We start from the raw sequence: 19,008 nt of genomic DNA on the forward strand, positions 1-19,008 counted from the left end.
AGCACTGCCCAAGTAAATGTGCCAACTGGATCTCCTTCTCTTCTTCTCACCCTCCGTTCACAGAGTTCTAAAAGCAGAGAAAGAAGGGTAGGCAACAGGTACCACGACCCCTTTATCCCACACATCTATCCAGAAGCAAGTGTGTTCACCAATTCCATCAAATGCTCCTATCTCTCAGCAAAGATCATGTGAGTGTGCAGTTATGATGCTTCATCATAGAATAAATCGATCCAGTTCTTGTCCAGTGGCACTCGTGTTATATCTCAAACAATCAGGGATGCGATGAGAAGGAAATTTACAAGAATCTCCCGTGCCCATGCAATTGTATATGCAACATTACTACCAAGAAGACAACAACATTATGAACGTTCAAACATTTCTACTCTGGAATTACACCATATACATCTTAACCGTCAAGTAGAAATCTACATCATTGTATTTTTGGGATGTATGTAGGAATTTCTACAGTTGATACAGTTAAAAGATTAACAAAATTCACCAAGGAAACACTACTCTACTAAACTCTAGAATGAAATCTTAATGAATACTAAAATATGGAGTGCTAAAATGTACACAACAAAAGCCGACCTGAGCAACATGAGCTTATGCAAATTCTCCAGTCTGCCAGGTTTTTGACGAGGATCAACGATATAATCTGAAGAAACACGTCCCCTGTCGGTGCTGCTTCTTGCATACCTATTCCGAGTGGCATTCATGTCTGCACTGCTTGCTTCAAGCTTCCTCCAAAGACCATTTAATCTCTCTAATTCCATCTCCTTTAGATGAACTTCATGAGCAAGGCTCTCTGCTTGGGCCTAAAGTAGATTAAAAAAAAAACAAAGATTAGAGAGCCACAAATGGATAGAAAATAGCATAACACAATGCCTACACAAGCGGATCTAGGATTTAAACTAAATGGATTCAATTCTAAAAATAGTCCCTGCATAAGAAGGTCTTTCGGAAACAACCTCTCTATCCCCACGGGGTAGTGGTAAGATCTGCGTACCATCTACCCTCCCCAGACCCCACTTGTGCAATTCCATTGGGTATGTTGTTGTTGATGTACTCCTGAAATGATGCGTTCAAAGTATAATATTTATTAAAATTTTAGTGTTTCTTCAGATATACTCCCTCCGTTTAAATTTGTTTGTCTTACTTTTCTTTTTAGTTTGTTTCGAAAAAAATGTCTCTTTCTTTTTTTGGCAACTCTTTATTTTCAACTTTCAACCTGACATGATTAAGACCATAAGATTAAAGGACATTTTGGTACATTCTATATGTTTAGTTTAAGACCACAGTCAAAAGTCTTATTTACATTATTAAACCCAGTGTAAAGTCAAATACATACAAACAAATTGAAACAGAGGGAGTATATATATGTTTCGTGTCAAAAGTACAATTCCAAAACCCATTGCGCAAAAGGCTGCATGCCTCTGAATGCTGAACAATTTTCAAAATCATTCACCTGTTTTGAAGCAAGTTGCTCTATTAGGCCATGAAGCTGCTTATCCAGTATTTTCTCTCGCTGAGCTGAAAGAAATAGCATGGAGATCAGACTTTAGGCATCTCATGTCATAAAATGTCAATATATAACAAAAAAAATGTCAATATGTAATTAACAGCTTTATTACCCTGAATTTCAAAGTAGTTTACCATTGTTTATTCAGGATCAAGGGTAATGCATTTAAGGCATGGAAAAGAAGAAACCGGTTTCTTGATAAGGCAGGCAAGAAATTTAAGACACCAAAATATATCATATGGTCTGATCACACAGTAGGAGTTTATTATCATTATCCATAAAAATGTTAGCTAATATATGTTAGTAGTTAGGTACCTGGGGAAGGTTGCTTGAGTGCATAATCTTGCACTTCTGCCCATTTTTTCTCCAGGCCATGCACAGTTTCTTCCAGAGACGTCTAATTAAAATCAATCAGCAGAAGCAAATGAAAAGATCGACAAGTAATTTACATTGGATATTGAGATAAGGTAAGCTACAAACCAGTTCCATTTTCTTCTCCTCTAATTTCCCCAGCAACGCAGAATTTGCAAATTCCTCATCTTCTTGATCTTTACCATTGTTTTTAATCAAATAGTCATTTGATTTCACAGACTCACTGGCTGCTGCAGCCTGTGCTCGTTCTAACTCTGACTTAATATTTTCTTCAATTAAGGCCATTTCCTGTAAATTGCATAATGTTCCATAATTGTTGAACAATGAAGATCCCAGAAATAGAGAAGATTGCATATAAAGGAATCAGTGGACAGGCTAAAGGTGAAATATAGTCAGTAATAACTTGAGTCATTTAATTCAGGTAATAATATAACTTATCATGTGCCGAAGGTTTACCAGAAACAGTAGGGGTAAGGTCTGTGTACCCTCCCTAAACCCCATTTGTGAGATTACACGGGGTACGTTGCTGCTGTTGTAATATAACTTATCCTACAAGTATGATTTGTAAAAGAATTTGTACATAATCTATTGTATTACGTACATAACTAAACATAGGGTTCATCTGTTGGGCAAGCCAGTAAGCTAACATTAGTTTATGACTGCACCAGATGTGCAGGAAAGAAAATCAGTTTCTTAATTAAGAGGGAGGGAACGAGAGATAGTGAGAGTCTTTGCTAAGATTATAGGCTAAGATTATCAAGATTCTTGTCTGATTTTGTAAGTGAAACTTAAACAGATTCCAAGCTAAAAGTAATTTATCGTTAAAAACAAAGGTAAAATGCTCATTCAAATATTCATAGAAAGAGAATTACTTACTTATCTAGTAAAACTGTAATACTTAAAATAACTAATTATAATTAATTAACAATTTTTTTCCTAAAACTGCCACACGTCTTTATCCTACGTTGCCACTAGGCTTAATACTAGGCTAGACTTTCTTCCTTTTAATTATATATAGATTTTTGCGAGTACTTGTTGGAGAAGTTGTCCTGGCCTCTAACAGTTGGACATGCAATCAGATGATAAAGCAATAGACAAATGATCTTTCTTTTTTGTATATCATAAAAGGATCCTCTCGAGAAATTTATGAGTTATGACTAACCTGCAACTTGTTGCGTAGAAAGTCAGCTTCCTGTGACTTCTCCTGAATCCTATTCTCATAATCTGAGATAGCCTTTCCATACTCGGCATTTTCTTCTTGCAGAGTAATTTCTCTTAATTGTGCCTGCCACCAAGTTAGACCGAATATTGTACTTCAAATTCAAAGCTCTAAATGCATATTCGAGTGCATTACCATCTGCAAAGTCCTTAATGTGTATCCAAAGAACTGACTATCTCTTAATCTCATCACAAATATCAATAGATAAAGCACATAAGTTCGAATTAATAGAAAGCAAAAGAAATAATTAAGCAATAGCATCTTAGTATAGATTTCCAGAAAACAAGTCAAAAGTTTCACACTACTAAGTACTAATACATCCTCAGTGAATTTTCAGTGAATTCTTCCGAATTGAAAGCTTTGTGTGATACATTATGCAAGGTCGTATGCTCTACCACTAGCCAATTGGTAAGATAAACCAAATCCAAGATTTCTGATCTGGGTTGTTTGGGTTCTTCTGACATCTATGATCTATAATGGCGTTATTCAGTATGATAAAGCAATTAAGAATGTCAAACCTTCAACAGACTTGCAGCACTTGCTCTCTCAATGAAGGCAAGCTAACCTCCTAGTATATCACATCTTAGTGCACAAGAAAATGATGCATATTGACATTAGTAGAATGATGGTGCCTATTTATATCTAGAATAGTTTGTCCCCTGATGCATGCTGGTCCTCTTCTTTTCCTTCTCACAAAAAATATAAAGAATAAACACAGTGCGCCACAGACCACTGAACAATTTTCAATTTAAGCGATTTAGCTATTTTCGTTGACCTCGTGTACCCAACAAAATCAACATTAACAATTTCATAGCTAAACCTGTCGAACTCACCAAACAAATTAAGAAACAGGCAGAATTTAACTTAGCAGTTCTATTTACGGTAGTCGGCATTTTGCATCACTTGAATACAATTTTATTAAGTAACCTGACAATAACCTCTGTATAAAAAAGGAGTTTGTAGCAGCTAGAACAAGTCCCCTCCATTTTGCAAAAAGGGAGAAATGCAAAAGAAAGAATCCACTCGAGTTCCACTCTACCTTTGGTCACAAGTTTTATCCTTTCCCCAGTTCCTTGTTCTCTGAATCCAGTGAAAGGTCAAGTTTGGGGTTTAATACGTGAGCTGGACCTCCATTTTCCATTACACATTTATTTTGCAGGGTTTGTTTTTGTCATAAATCATAAATTGCTCACTGAAACAAATCTTGATATTAATTTTATATCATGTTAGAATAGGAATAGGTGTAAACAATCCTACTAAGAATAGGAATAGAAATAGGAATAGTTTATACTATCTTACTTGGAAAAGAATTATTTTATAGTGTCTATAAATAGGGTCTTTGTGTAATATTGTTCTTACACAATTCAATAATATTTTTCTACTATATTTCTCACATGGTATCAAAGCATTGGTGAGAAAAATTCAAGGGTAGAAATAAGTAACCGTGCGTCAATTTCCGGTGGTTGTTGGGACTGATTTGTGTCTTTTTTTTAGGGCTGTTCCGGTCGATTTTTTGAGCAATTTTTGTTTTAGTTGTGGTCGTCCAGCCATTCCGGCCAGATCCATGCAATTTTTTACCAGATTCGATCGCCAGAATTAGGGTTCCGGCGAATTCCAGGCTGTTACCGGTGAAATCCAGATTTTCCGGCAACCAAATCTCTGTAATCCCTTGTTTCTTGTTGCTTTCAAGACATTTCACACCATGTCTTTTGGGTGTGATGTTTTTGGTTCCAAAAATATGGGGATTGGAAATTCAACCCTTATAATCACTTCAGAATCATTAATGGGAAGTTCAAACTATTTAGCTTGGGCTTCTTAGGTTGAGTTGTGGTGCAAGGGTCAAGGTGTTCAATATCATTTAACAAATAAGGCTAGCGAGGAAGATGCAAAAGCCAAAGCACAATGGGTGAAGGTTGATGCTCAATTATGTAGTCTCCTATGGCGATCTATCGATGCCAAGTTGATGCCCTTATTTCGCCCATCCCAGACATGTTATTCAGTTTGGAAAAAGGCTCGTGCTTTCTACACTAATGACATATCTCGATTTTATGATGTGATATCTCGAATGACCAACTTAAAGAAACAAGAATCTGATATGTTTACTTACTTGGGATAGGTACAAGCAGTCATGCTGGAATTTGAAGCATTGATGCCAGTTACTATGAATGTGGAAAAACAATAAGAGCAGAGACAGACGTTGTTTCTAGTTCTTACACTTGCCGGACTTCCTACTGACCATGATTCAGTGCGTGATCAGATTTTAGCTAGTCTTGTAGTTCCTACAGTTGATGAATTATTCTCTCGTCTACTTCATCTTGCCGTACCTCCCAGTCACAAAGTAGCCTCATCACCCACCATTGGCTCTCTGTTCTTGCATCTCAAACCATAGAAAAACGAACGTATCAATCTATGGAGAATCGGCGAGGAGGAGGGTGTTTGGGGAAATCTCGATCCAAGTGTAGTCATTGTCATAAACTTGGGCATACTCGTGACATATGTTATATTTTGCATGGTCCACCACCCAATTATGATCCTATTGCTCTAAAGAAATATAATGAATTTCTACGAAATCGAGTAAGTAAGCAGACATCTCCACAAATAGCATCTGTGGCTCAGCCTTATCAATCATCCAATAATGCTCATATTGCTCGTACAGAATATGATGAGTTCCTCCAGTATCGAACAAGTAAGCAAACGTCACCATAAGTACCTTCGGTTGCACAACCTGATATTTCTGTTGCAAGTAATTTTTTTGCTTGTGTTTCACAATCTAGTACTCTTGGGTCATGGGTCATGGACTCAGGCGCTTCTGATCATATCTCTGGTAATAAATCACTTTTGTCTGATATTGTTTATTCACAATCTCTTCCAGCATTTACTTTAGCTAATGGGATCCAAACAAAACCAAAAGGGGTTGGAAAAGCCAAACTCTTTATCTTCTATCACTCTAGACTCTGTTCTTTATGTCCCTGGCTCTCCTTTTAATATGGCATCCGTTAGTCGTTTGACGCGTGCCTTACATTGTGCCATATTCTTTTTTGATGATTTTTTTCTCATGTGGGACCGTAGTACGAACAGACGATTGGCACAGATCCTCCATACCTAATTCACAAACGTTTGGGACATCTGAGTCTATCCAAACTGCAAAAGATAGTGCCTAGTTTGTCTAGTTTAGACTGTGAGTCGTGTCAACTTGGGAAACACACTTATGCTACATTTTCACGTAGTACTGAGGGTCATTCAGAGTCTATTTTTTCACTAGTTCACTCTGATATTTGGAGTCCTAGTAGAGTTAGTTCACCCTTAGAATTTCGTTATTTTGTTAGTTTCATTGATGATTATTCAAGATGCACTTGGGTTTTCTTAATGAAAGATCGTTCTGAGTTATTTTCTATATTCAAAAGTTTCTTTGCTGAAATACAAAATCAATTTGGTGTTTCTATTCGTACTTTTCGTAGTGATAATGACTTAGAATACTTATCCTCCCAATTTCAGGAGTTTATGACTCACCATAGAATTATTCACCAAACATCTTGTCCGTACACCCTTCAACAAAATGGTGTAGCAGAAAGGAAGAATAGGCATCTCATTGAGACCGCTCGCTCTCTTCTCATTGAATCTTATGTTCCGTTGCATTTTTCGGGTGATGCAGTCCTTGCGTCTTGTTATTTAATTAATAGAATGCCCTCATCCTCTATTCAAAATCAGGTTTCACATTCCATACTATTTCCTCAGTCACGTCTTTACTTTATCCCCCCTAGTGTCTTTGGGAGCACATGCTTTGTTCATAACTTAGCCCCAGAAAAAGATAAATTAACCCCTTGTGCCCTCAAATGTATCTTTCTTGGTTACTCTCGAATTCAAAAAGGGTATTGTTGTTATTCCCCTGAACTTCATCGATACCTTATGTCCGCCGATGTCATATTCTTTGAATCTCAACCTTACTATACATTTTCTGATCATTCTGATGTATCTGAGGTCTTACCCATACCTCAAGTCTTACATGTACCGACTTTTGAGGAATCTACGGTCTCTCCTACATCTCCAGTTTTAGTGCCACCACTCCTGACTTATCATCGTCGTCCGCGTCCAGTTATAGTCCCAGATGATTCATGTCATGTGCTGGACCCTGCGCCTAATGCGGACTTGTCTCCTCCTACCCAACCAATTGCACTTCAAAAAGGTATACGATCCACTCGAAATGCTAACCCACATTATACTTTCTTGAGTTATCATCGTTTATCCTCACCACATTATGCCTTTGTAGCATCTTTGTCCTCTATTTCCATTCCCAAGACTACAGGTGAAGCACTTTCTCATTCTGGATGGAGGCAGACTATGATTGATGAGATGTCTACTTTACATACGAGTGGTACTTGGGAGTTTGTTTCCCTTCTTACAGGTAAATCAACTGTTGGTTGTCGTTGGGTTTATGTAGTCAAAATTGGCCCAGACGAACAGGTGGATCGACGAAAGGCTCGCCTTGTTGCCAAAGGGTATACTCAGATATTTGAGCTAGATTATAGTGACACTTATGCTCCTGTCGCTAAAATAGCATTTGTCCACCTTTTTCTATCTATGGGTGTCGTTCATCATTGGCCTTTTCATTAGTTGGACATTAAGAATGCTTTTTTGCATGGTGATCTTGAGGAAAAAGTCTATATAGAGCAACCACCCGATTTTGTTGCTCAGGGGGAGTCTAGTACCCTTGTATGTCGATTGTGTAGGTCACTCTATGGTCTGAAACATTCTCCTCGAGCCTGGTTTGGGAAGTTCCGCATTGTAATTCAGCAGTTTGACATGACTCGTAGTGGAGCTGATCACTCTGTCTTTTATCGGCATTCTGCACCAAATCTGTGTATTTATTTAGTTGTTTACGTTGATGATATCGTTATCACTGGTAATGATCAAGATGGTATCACTAATTTGAAGCAACATCTCTTTCAGCATTTTCAGACTAAAGACCTCAGCAGACTCTAAGTATTTTCTAGGTATTGAGGCTGCTCAATCTAGATCAAGTATTGTTATTTCTCAACGAAAGTATGCCTTAGACATTCTTGAGGAGAAAGGAATGACGGGATGTAGACCATTGACACTTCTATGGATCCTAATGTTAAACTCCTTCCTGGACAGGGGGAGCCACTCAGTAATCCTGAAAGGTATAGACGGCTAGTTGGAAAGTTGAATTATCTCACACTGACTAGACCTGACATCTCTTTTCCTATGAGTGTTGTAAGTCAGTTTATGACTTCTCCTTGTGATAGTCATAGGGATGCATTTATTCGTATTCTGTGATATATAAAGTCAGCTCCCGATAAAGGACTACTCTTTGAGGATCACGGCCATGAGCATATCACCGGATATACAGATGCTAATTGGGCAGGATCACCCTCTGATAGACGTTCTACATCCTGATATTGTGTTTTAGTAGGAAGTAATTTGGTTTCATGGAAGAGTAAGAAACAGAGTGTGGTTGCTCAATCTAGTGCAGAAGCAGAATATCGAGCAATGGTTGTAGCAACTTGTGAGCTAGTTTGGATCAAACAGTTGCTGAGAGAACTAAAATTTGGAGAAACGGGTCATATGGAACTTGTGTGTGATAATCAAGTAGCCCTTCATATTGCATCAAACTCAGTGTTTCATGAGAGGACTAAGCACATTGAGATTGATTGTCACTTTGTCAGAGAAAAGATACTCTCAAGAGATATTGTTACAAAATTTGTGAAGTCAAGTGATCAACTTGCAGATATCTTCACCAAGTCCCTCACCGGTCCTCGTATTAATTATATTTGTAACAAGCTAGGTACATATGATTTGTATGTACCAGCTTGAGGGGGAGTGTTAGAATAGGAATAGGTGTACACAATCCTACTTAGAATAGGAATAGTTTATAGTATCCTACTTGGAAAAGAATTGTTTTATAGAGTCTATAAATAGGGCCTTTGTGTAATATTGTTCTTACACAATTCAATAATATTTTTCTCCTATATTTCTCACATATCATTTTATTTGGATGACAAAGGACAGAATATCAACCTATGATTCCAAAATAAATTGAGGTGAACCTGAGTTAACCGGGAAGGGGTTGCACTCCTTCAGCAATAGATGCAAGTGCACCCACGCCTACCCAGAGGAGAATGCAATGTAGTTTCAAAACATTCAACTGAACCCAATATTTTCTACATGGGGCATAAATATATGCTATGTGAATAATCATTAAATTTTATACTAAAGTTGTTGAACCCAAAATTGCAAAAGTGCAATGGAATCAATGATGTAAATATAAATAACTCATTAAATTTAAATCTTGAATTCGCCTAAACTTCTATTAGCTCAAGATAAGTATATATAGAGAGAGAGAGAGAGTCGGCACCCATTTTCATGTTAGAATAGGAATAGGAATATACAATCCTACTTAGAATAGGAATAGTATATAGTATCCTACTTGGTAAAGGATTGTTATATAGTGTCTATAAATAGGATTCTCTGTGTAATAATGTAGACACAATAATAATAATTTTTCTCTAATGTTTCTCACATGGTATCAGAGCAATTATCAAAAAAATATCCCTGGAAATTAGGGTCATTGTGCAGATTTTCCGGTGGCTGTCAAAGATTGATTTACGTCTTTTTATTGTTTTGTAAGTGTTTTTTTCTGATTCTGACCAGTTTCCCGCAACCAGATCGTATATTCGGCGATTGGACATTTATTTTTCCGATTCTGATAGCCTATTTCCAATTTATTTATATTTTTTTCTTTTATTTTGGGGGGAGAAATTTTGATTTCACAAGATGTCTTTTGAGGTTGACACTTTTGGCATAAAAAAATATGGGAATTGAAAGTTCAAGCTCTATGATCACTTCTGAACCATTAATGGAAAGTTCAAATTATCTAGGTTGGGCTTCCTCGGTTGAGTTGTGGTGCAAAGATTAAGGTGTCCAAGATCACTTAACGAACAAATCATGTGTGGTAGATGAAAAGGCAAAGTCTAGTGCTGAAGATGCAACAACCAAAACACAATGGAGAACGGTTGATGCTCAATTATGTAGTCTCTTGTGGCGCTCTATTGATTCCAAGTTGATGCCCTTGTTTCGCCCATTCCAGACATGTTATTCAGTTTGGGAAAAGGCTCGTGCTTTATACACTAATGACAAATCTCGTTTTCATGATGTGATATCTCAAATGACCAACTTAATGAAACAAAAATCTGATGTCTACTTACTTGGGACAAGTAGAGGAATCTGAAACGTTGATGCCTGTCACTGTGAATGTGGAAAAACAACAAGAACACGGACAGACATTGTTTCTAGTTCTTACACTTGCTAGACTGCCTACTAACCATGATTGAGTGTGTGATCAGATTTTAGCTAGTCCTACGGTTCCTACACTAGATGAGTTATTCTCTAGAATGCTTCGTCTTGCCGCGCCTCCCAGTCACAAAGGCGTTTCATCATCCACCTTTGACTCTTCTGTCCTCACATCTCAAGCCATAGAAAAACGAACATATCAGTCTATGGAGAATCGGTGAGGAGGAGGTCGTTTTGGGAAACCTCGATCCAAGTGTAGTTATTGCCATAAGCTTGGACACACTCGTGACATATGTTATACTTGCATGGTCCACCACCCAGATCTTATTACTCTAAAGGAATATAATGAGTTTCTTCGAAATCGTGCAAGTCAACAGACATCTCCACAAATAACCTCGGTTGCTCCGCCTGATCGACCATCCAATACTGCTCATATAGCTCAGACAAAATATGATGAGTTCCTTCAGTATCAAGCAAGTAAGCAAATGTCTCTACAAGTAGCTTCGATTGCTCAGCCTGATGGTTCTATTGCTGGTGATTCTTTTGCTTGCGTTTCACAGTATAGTACTCCTGAATCATGGGTCATGGACTCAGGCGCTTCTGATCATACTACTGGTAACAAATCACTTTCGTCCGATATTGTTTATTCGCAATCTCTTCTTGCTATAGAATCCAAACAAAACCAAAAGGGGTTAGACAAGCCAAACCCCTATCTTCTGTCATTCGACTCTGTTCTTTATGTTCCTGGTTCTACGTTTAATCTAGCATCTATTAGTCATTTGAAGCGTGCCCTACATTGTGGCATAACATTTTTTGATGATTTTTTCTCATGTAGGACCGCAGTACGGGACAGATGATTGGCACAGGACATGAATCACAAGGCCTTTCCTATCTTACCTCTCCAAATTACTTCACAGCATGCTCTGTTACAGATCCTCCAGGCCTAATTCACAAACGTTTGAGACATCCGAGTCTATCCAAACTACAGATGATGGTGCTTAGTTTGTCTAGTTTATCCATATTAGATTGTGAGTAGTGTCAACTTGGGAAACACACTCGTGCTACATTTTCACGTAGTATTGAGGGGCGTTCAGAGTCCATTTTTCCTTAGTTCATTCTGATATTTGGGGTCCTAGTAGAGTTAGTTCAATCTTAAGATTTTGTTATTTTGTTAGTTTCATTGATGATTATTCAAGATGCACTTGGGTTTTCTTAATGAAAGATCGCTTTGAGTTATTTTCTATATTCAAAAGTTTCTTTGCTGAAATACAAAATCGATTTGGTGTTTCTCTTCGTACTTTTCATAGTGATAATGAATTAGAATAATTATCCTCCCAATTTCAAGATTTTATGACTCACCAAGGAATTATTCATCAAACATCTTGTTCGTACACCCCTTAATAGAACGGCGTAGAAGAAAAGGAAGAATAGGCATCTAATTGAGACTGCTCACACTCTTCTCATTGAATTCTATGTTCTGCTGCATTTTTGGGGCTTTCCGGTCCTTGCGTCTTGTTATTTAATTAATACAATGCCTTTATCTTCTATTCAGAATCAGGTTCCACATTCCATATTGTTTCCTCAATCACACCTTCACTCTATCCCCCTCGTGTCTTTGGGAGCACATGCTTTGTTCATAACTTAGCCTCAGAAAAAGATAAATTAGCCCCCCGTGCTCTCAAATGTGTCTTCTTTAGTTACTCTCGAGTTCAAAAAGGGTATCGTTGTTATTCACCTGATCTTCGTCGATACCTTATGTCCGCCGATGTCAAATTCTTTGAATCTCAACCTTATTATACCTCTTCTAATCATCCTGATGTCTCTGAGGTCGTACCCATACCTTAGGTCTTACCTGTACCGACTTTTGAGGAATCTACGGTTACTTCTACATCTCCAGTTGTAGTGCCACCACTCTTGACTTATCATCGTCGTCCTCGTCCAGCACTAGTCCCAGATGATTCATGCCATGCGCCGAACCCAGCTTCTACTAAGGACTTGCCTCCTCCTAGCCAATCGATTACACTTCAAAAAGGTATACGATCTACTTAATTACACTTCATCATCTATCATCACCCGATTATGTCTTTGTATCATCTTTGTCATCTATTTCCATTCCTAAGACTAAAAGTGAAGCACTTTCCCTCTATGGATAGAGGCAGGCTATGATTAATGAGATGTCTGCTTTACATTCGAGTGGTACTTGGGAACTTGTCTCCCTTCCTGCAGGTAAATATACTATTGGTTGTCGTTGGGTTTATGCAGTTAAAATTGGACCAGACGGTCAAGTTGATCTGCTTAAGGCTCGCCTTGTTGCCAAAGGGTATACTCAAATATTTGGGCTGGCTTATAGTGACACTTTTGCTCTCGTGGCTAAAATAGCATTTGTCCGTCTTTTTCTATCTATAGTTGTTGTTTGTCATTGGCCTCTTCATCAGTTGGACATTAAGAATGTTTTTCTACATGGTGATCTTGAGGAAGAAGTCTACATGGAGAAAAGCGTGCGCTTCATGGGAGAAGCGAGAAGCGCGCTTCATGTAGAAGCGAGAAAAAAGCTCGCTTATTTGAAAAAAGCGGCACTAGGGTTTTTTTTAAAAAAAATCTGTAAAACTTACTTACAATTAATTGTTCCAATTATTTCCCTCCGAGAAGCGAGAAACAAGCTGCTGTGACTTCTTCGACAGTTCAACTTCTTCAACCAGATTAGTTCTTGTTCTTCTTTTCTTCTCTTCATCTCTTCTTCTCTTCTCTTCATCTCTTCTTCTCTTCTTCTCTTTCTATTTCTATTTCTATTCAACAGTTCTGCGCAATTGCTGTGAAGTTCTTGTTCTTCTCTTCTTCTCTTCATCTCTTCTTCTCTTTATTTTGTTTCTATTTCTATTCAACAGTTCTGCTTCAGCTGCTGTGAAGATAAAGAATTTTTTTTTCAAGTTTTTGTTTCTCTTCTGCGTGACTTTGTTATGTTTTGGCCACTATTTTTTTTATTTGGGTTCTCAGTATCTGCGGGACCTCTGTTTTGTTAAGCTTGAGCATATGCTCTGGGTTTTTTTTCACATAGTCAACTGCTGCTCTATTATTTTTTTTAATCTTGCTGTCAGTTGCTCTATTAATTTTGCTGTCAGCTGCTCTATTAATTTTGCTTCCATCTGTCAACTGCTCTATTATTGTTTTGACATAGCTAACATGTTGCTCTATTATTATTTTTTTAATTTTGCTGTCAGCTGCTCTATTAAATTTGTTGCAGCTGCTCTATTAATTTTGCTGTCAGCTGCTCTATTAATTTTGCTGCCATCTGTCATCTGCTCTATTATTGTTTTGACAATTTGACTTGTGTGACTGAATTATTATTCTATTTTTTTTGTAGTAAGTTGTATTTTCTTAATGGCACAAAAAAGGGATACAACTTGGGCATATGGAATTGCCATGGGAAGTAACACAAAAATCAAATGTGTTTTTTGTGATATGACATATAATGACGGAATATTTCTTCACAAAAAGCATATTATTTGTGGTTACAAAGATGTTAAAGTGTGTCCAAATGTCCCGAATAGTGTGAAGGAAGAAATAAAAGAGTATTTTACGAAAAAAAATGAATTTAAAACTCAAATGAATCCTGAAGCATCTATGGTTAATCTTGTTGATGATGATGAAATGGATGTTGAAGTTGAAGTGACTATGCCAATGGGGCCTCCCTCAAAAAAGAAACCTTCAACTAGTGAAAGTGGGTCATCCACCGCTAGCAATGTCAAAGGTCCTCTTAATCTCTATTTCTTGCAAAAACCAAATGAAAAGAGAAAAGGTGGACCTATTGATCTAGAGGCTTCTAGCAAGATTTTACGGGATCGTGCTGTATCTGCTTAGCTAGGTGGATGTATGATCCAGGGTTGCCTTTCAATTGTGTTAACTACACCGAAAGTTTTGGTGAATTCATTGAGGCAATATGTCAATATGGCCCTGGAATGAAGCCCCCCATCTATCATGAGGTAAGAGTTCCTAGTTTAAAAAAAGAGGTGGAAAAGACAAACAAAATTGTAGAAGATCATAAGGTTCAATAGAAAACGTATGGTTGTTCCATTATGATGGATAAATGGACAGCAAGTAATGGGAAAATGATCATCAATGTTTTGGTGAATTCTCCAAAAGGGAGTGTGTTCCTTGAATCTCATGATGCTAGTGACTCTTCTACTGATTCTAATAAGATGTTTAACTTATTTGAAAAGACTATCTTGAAAATAGGCAAGGAAAATGTGGTACAAGTTGTGACTGATAATGCAAGTGAGAACAAAAAAGCGGGTGACATGTTGAAGGGAGTGTTCCCACATATTTTCTGGACTCCTTGTGCTGCTCACTGTATCAACTTGATGTTTGGTGACATTTTCAAAGAGGCCCCGTATACTACAGGTGAACTTGAGTCTTGATAATTAATGTTCTTTTTTAATCTTCATGTTAGTTTTCTTTACTTATTAACAATTAAATTATTTTGAATAGTTTTTGGTAAAGCTGTTAAGATACATTCTTATATCAATCAAAGGGCACTGCTATTGAATATGATGAGGAGATACACAAAGCAAAGAAACTTGGTAAGACCTGCTAAGACAAGATTCACAACAGCTTTTTTGACATTGCATAGTTTTTATATACAAAAGAAAAAACTGAGATCCTTGTTTATGTCCACTGAATGGAATGAGAGTGTCTATGCAAAGGAAACTCTTGGGAAAGAAGTTGCGAGACACATCATTGGTCCATATTTTTGGAATGACACTGTTCAAGCACTTAGAGTTGGTGGTCCTTAGTTAATGTACTTTGTATGGTGGATGGGGAGAAAAAACCACCAATGGGCTATATTTATGAAGTCATGGATAGGGCCAAAGAAAGTATTGAAAAGGCATTCAATTATGATGACAGAAAATATATGAATGTTTTCAAAATCATTGATGCAAGGTGGACGGATCAACTTCATCAACCTTTACATGCAGCTGGACATATTTCAAACCCGGGGCTCTATTATAAAAATAATGAGATGAAGACTTTAACCAAAGAAGTGTGGTTGGGATATCATGCATGTGTTGAGAGGATGATCCTAGATAAAACTTTGCAAGACAAAATAGGGGATGAGCTTGGTGTGTACATGAAAGTTGATGGGCTACTTGGAATTGAGTCGGCCATTAGAGCTAGAACCTTAAGGTCACCAGGTGAGCATTTCAACATTTAACTGTTAGAGCTTTAACTTATAAGTTATTACATATTAACTTTTAAAATAATTCTTCTACAGTTGAATGGTGGATGCAATATGATCATAATGTCCCAAACTTGCAACAATTTACTATTAGAGTGCAAAGTTTAACTTTTAGCTCATCTGGTTGCGAGAGAAATTGGAGCGTGTATGAACATGTGAGAACCTATATTACGTTATTACTAAATTAAATGGTATCTTGATTGTCCAAAGTCCTCCCATTAATTACTTTCTACGAATTCTATGCAGATTCATACTAAAAAGAGAAACAGGCTTGAGTTAAAACGCCTGAATGATCTAGTGTTCATCAAATATAATAGAACATTGGTGCGTCGCTACAATGCTCGCAATACCATTGATCCAATTTTGTTGGATAATATTGATGATGAAAATGAATGGTTAACTGGAGCACCCCAAAATCATGAAGATGAAGAAGTATATGAAGGAGAAGGTCTCACTTATGGTGATGTTGCTACGGCTAGTGGTGTGGAGGAGAATATTTATGGTTTTAGGGGGAGTACTTTAAGGGGCAAGGGAAAAAGAGTAGCTACAGGTTCAAGTTCAAATAGAAGTAGAACTCTTGTTGATGAGTCCTCCGATGAGGAAGAAGATGAGGACCAAGTAGAACCCTTGTTGATGGCACTTCAAGAGTTTGAGGATCTTGTTGAAGAATAGGATTTTGCTCTCTTTGTGATTTGGTTATGCATTTGCTTTATATGTTGTTACTTAGAGGATTATTGACTATCTATTTACTTTTTAATCTAAGTCTTTTGAGTTCTTGATTAATTTTTATTTTTATACTAAATAGCGCTTTTTCTAAAAAAAGCATGCGCTTCGCGAGCCCCCATCGCTTTTTTCCGCTTCTCGCTTCTCAAAACACTGGTTTGGAGAAACTGGTCATATGGATCTTGTGTGTGATACACAAGCGGCCCTTCATATCGCTTCAAATCCAGTGTTCCATGATAGGACTAAGCACATTGAAATTGATTGTCACTTTGTCAGAGAAAAGATACCCTCAGGACTTAGGAGATATTGTTACCAAATTTGTGAAGTCAAGTGACCAACTTGCAGATATCTTCACCAAGTCCCTCACTGGTCCTCATATTAATTATATTTGTAACAAGCTACGTACATATGATTTGTATGCACCAGCTTGAGGGGGAGTGTTAGAATAGGAACAGATATACACAATCCTATTTAGAATAGGAATAGAAATAGTATATAATATCCTACTTGGTAAAGAATTGTTATATAGTATCTATAAATAGGGTTCTCTGTGTAATAATATAGACACAAAATAATAATAATTTCTCTAATATTTCTCACAGTCACAAAAGAGCAATGGATATTTTAAAACTCCCCAAACACAGATTTAAAGTATCCATCCACCTCTAGAGACAACAATTAATCACAATGTCCATAATCATTAAATTTTCAGCAAGTACTAAGCTCTTAACCCCAAATTGCATAAATGCAACGGAATAATACTACAACAACAACAACATAACCAGTGTAATCCCACAAGTAGGGTCTGAGGAGAGTAGAGTAAGCGTAGACCTTATTCTTAACTCGGGGAGGTAAAGAGGTTGTTTTCGAAAGAGCTCCAACTCTAGTGCAGCAAATCAAAGTATTAACGAAAAAAGGGAATATGATGGGGAGGGGGGAGGGGGGAGGGGAAACATGTCAATTAATAAGGGAAGGAGTACAAAGCATCCAGAGAAAAGAAGTAGTAACACAATTAAATAATGCGGTAGCTAAAAAATACAATGCATGTATATGACTAACACTAGTACACTACCACAGACACAGAGCTCCCACCAAGCCTAAACCCATCGAAAAGCGATTCAAAGTTCATCTACCTACTAACCTTCTACTCTATTCCGTGACCTCCAAACCCTCATATCTAAGGTAATATCCTCAGCAAGCTTAAGTTGTGTCATATCTTGTCTAACCACCTCTCATGATACTTCGGCCTACCTCTATCTCTCTGCATCCCCAAATACAAATAATGTAATTATTGTTTTTCTTACAATTAGGAGGATTGATAGCATTCCTATTTTCCCTCCCGTGTGAATCAAACCCTCAACCTAACAGTTGATTGTGGAGGTGCTCAACCACTAGAGCAAGCATCACTTGTCGACAATGTTAAATACAAATATTGAACCCATTATATTGACTTCCATTAGCTCAGCACTCATTGTCACAAAAGAGTAATGGGTGTTGAAAATCTTGATCCGCGTCCAAAAGAAACAATTGATGAAATGTAAAATTGAAGTAATTAAAAGAAGAGAAAAATGATACCTGTTCTTTGGTGGCGGAGTGAGCATTAAGTTGGAGAGCAAGAGCGTTATTAGAGGCGAGGGAGTGAGCGTGGAGATGGGGAAGACGTTCTGAGATGTCAGGAGGAGGAAGTCTAAGCCGTAGATCTTGAATCGTACGGGTAAGAGAAGTAGCCTTTCGATCCAAATCAAGAAGATAAGATTGTTGTTGTGGAGTAAAGATTAATGGGATTGAATTGGGGTTGCTGTCATCTTCATCATTGCTGTGCGAACCTCCTACTACATCTGCTGCCCATGCCAACAAACCCGCCATTTCTACCCCACTTTCTGCCTCTCTGCTTTCTTCTCAACAATACCACTAAATTCTTCCTTTTCTTCTTCAACACTAATTCGTGTGGAAATCCATATGATATCATTATTTCAAAATAAGTTAAAATTTTGTTTTTATATGTAATTTGAAGTTTTTAATTTATATATTTTTTGTAAATATTAAAAAGCATTATTAAAACTTCTTTTAACTCTTATACAATTTAATTTTACTAAATGAGCAATCATAGTTAATAATGAAGATATCATAATCTATAAAGATCTAACAGTTAATAATAATAATAATAACAACAACAATAACTAGTTAATTTTTTTAATATAATTTTTTCACATGATATGAGTTTTCTCTTTTTTTATTTGGGTAATTAATGGGTTTTCTCTTCAACCTAAGCATAAGTCTTTTTTTTTTACAAAATTTAAAATGATGAATTTTAATTTACAAAAAATAAACTTATAAATAAAATTTTACATTTAAAAATATGATAAAAATTCGATTTGAAATTTCAAATCCTACTTTTTGGATGATATGAAATAATGATTCTAAATTACATGTCAAAATGTTGATTCGAAATTATGATGTCATTTCGCATTTCCAAATCAATATATATATATATATATATATAAAAGAGGATCATAGAAGAGGTGACGTATCACTTCTCTATGGCCTTCATTCATATTTATTTTTTTTCTTATTTTTGACCATTTTTCCTTTATTAAATTTTTATTATATTTATAATATCTCAAAAAGTCTTTA

At 36.8% G+C, this 19,008-nt stretch overlaps 2 protein-coding genes across 3 annotated transcripts; one reads left to right on the forward strand and one right to left on the reverse strand.

Annotated features, from left to right (window-relative positions):
- Positions 1-294: 294 nt before the first annotated feature.
- Positions 295-18,350, reverse strand: LOC129894407 (uncharacterized). Of its 2 annotated transcripts, XM_055970090.1 has the most exons (7): positions 17,950-18,350; positions 3,054-3,176; positions 2,000-2,179; positions 1,835-1,916; positions 1,466-1,530; positions 969-1,068; positions 719-815 (listed from the first exon to the last, which is right to left on the reverse strand). In XM_055970090.1, the coding sequence occupies exons 1-6, from the start codon at positions 18,238-18,240 to the stop codon at positions 973-975; spliced, it is 837 nt and encodes a 278-aa protein (XP_055826065.1). In that variant the 5' UTR covers positions 18,241-18,350; the 3' UTR covers positions 719-815; positions 969-972. The 2 variants fall into 2 exon arrangements, with proteins under 2 accessions (XP_055826064.1, XP_055826065.1); XM_055970089.1 differs by lacking the exon at positions 969-1,068 and having other exon boundaries at positions 295-815.
- Positions 15,065-15,839, forward strand: LOC129894408 (uncharacterized). The gene is made up of 2 exons (XM_055970093.1): positions 15,065-15,607; positions 15,688-15,839. The coding sequence occupies exons 1-2, from the start codon at positions 15,223-15,225 to the stop codon at positions 15,837-15,839; spliced, it is 537 nt and encodes a 178-aa protein (XP_055826068.1). The 5' UTR covers positions 15,065-15,222.
- Positions 18,351-19,008: the final 658 nt, after the last annotated feature.

Source organism: Solanum dulcamara, chromosome 7 (genome assembly GCF_947179165.1).
Source record: "Solanum dulcamara chromosome 7, daSolDulc1.2, whole genome shotgun sequence".
NCBI classification, from domain to species: Eukaryota; Viridiplantae; Streptophyta; class Magnoliopsida; order Solanales; family Solanaceae; genus Solanum; species Solanum dulcamara.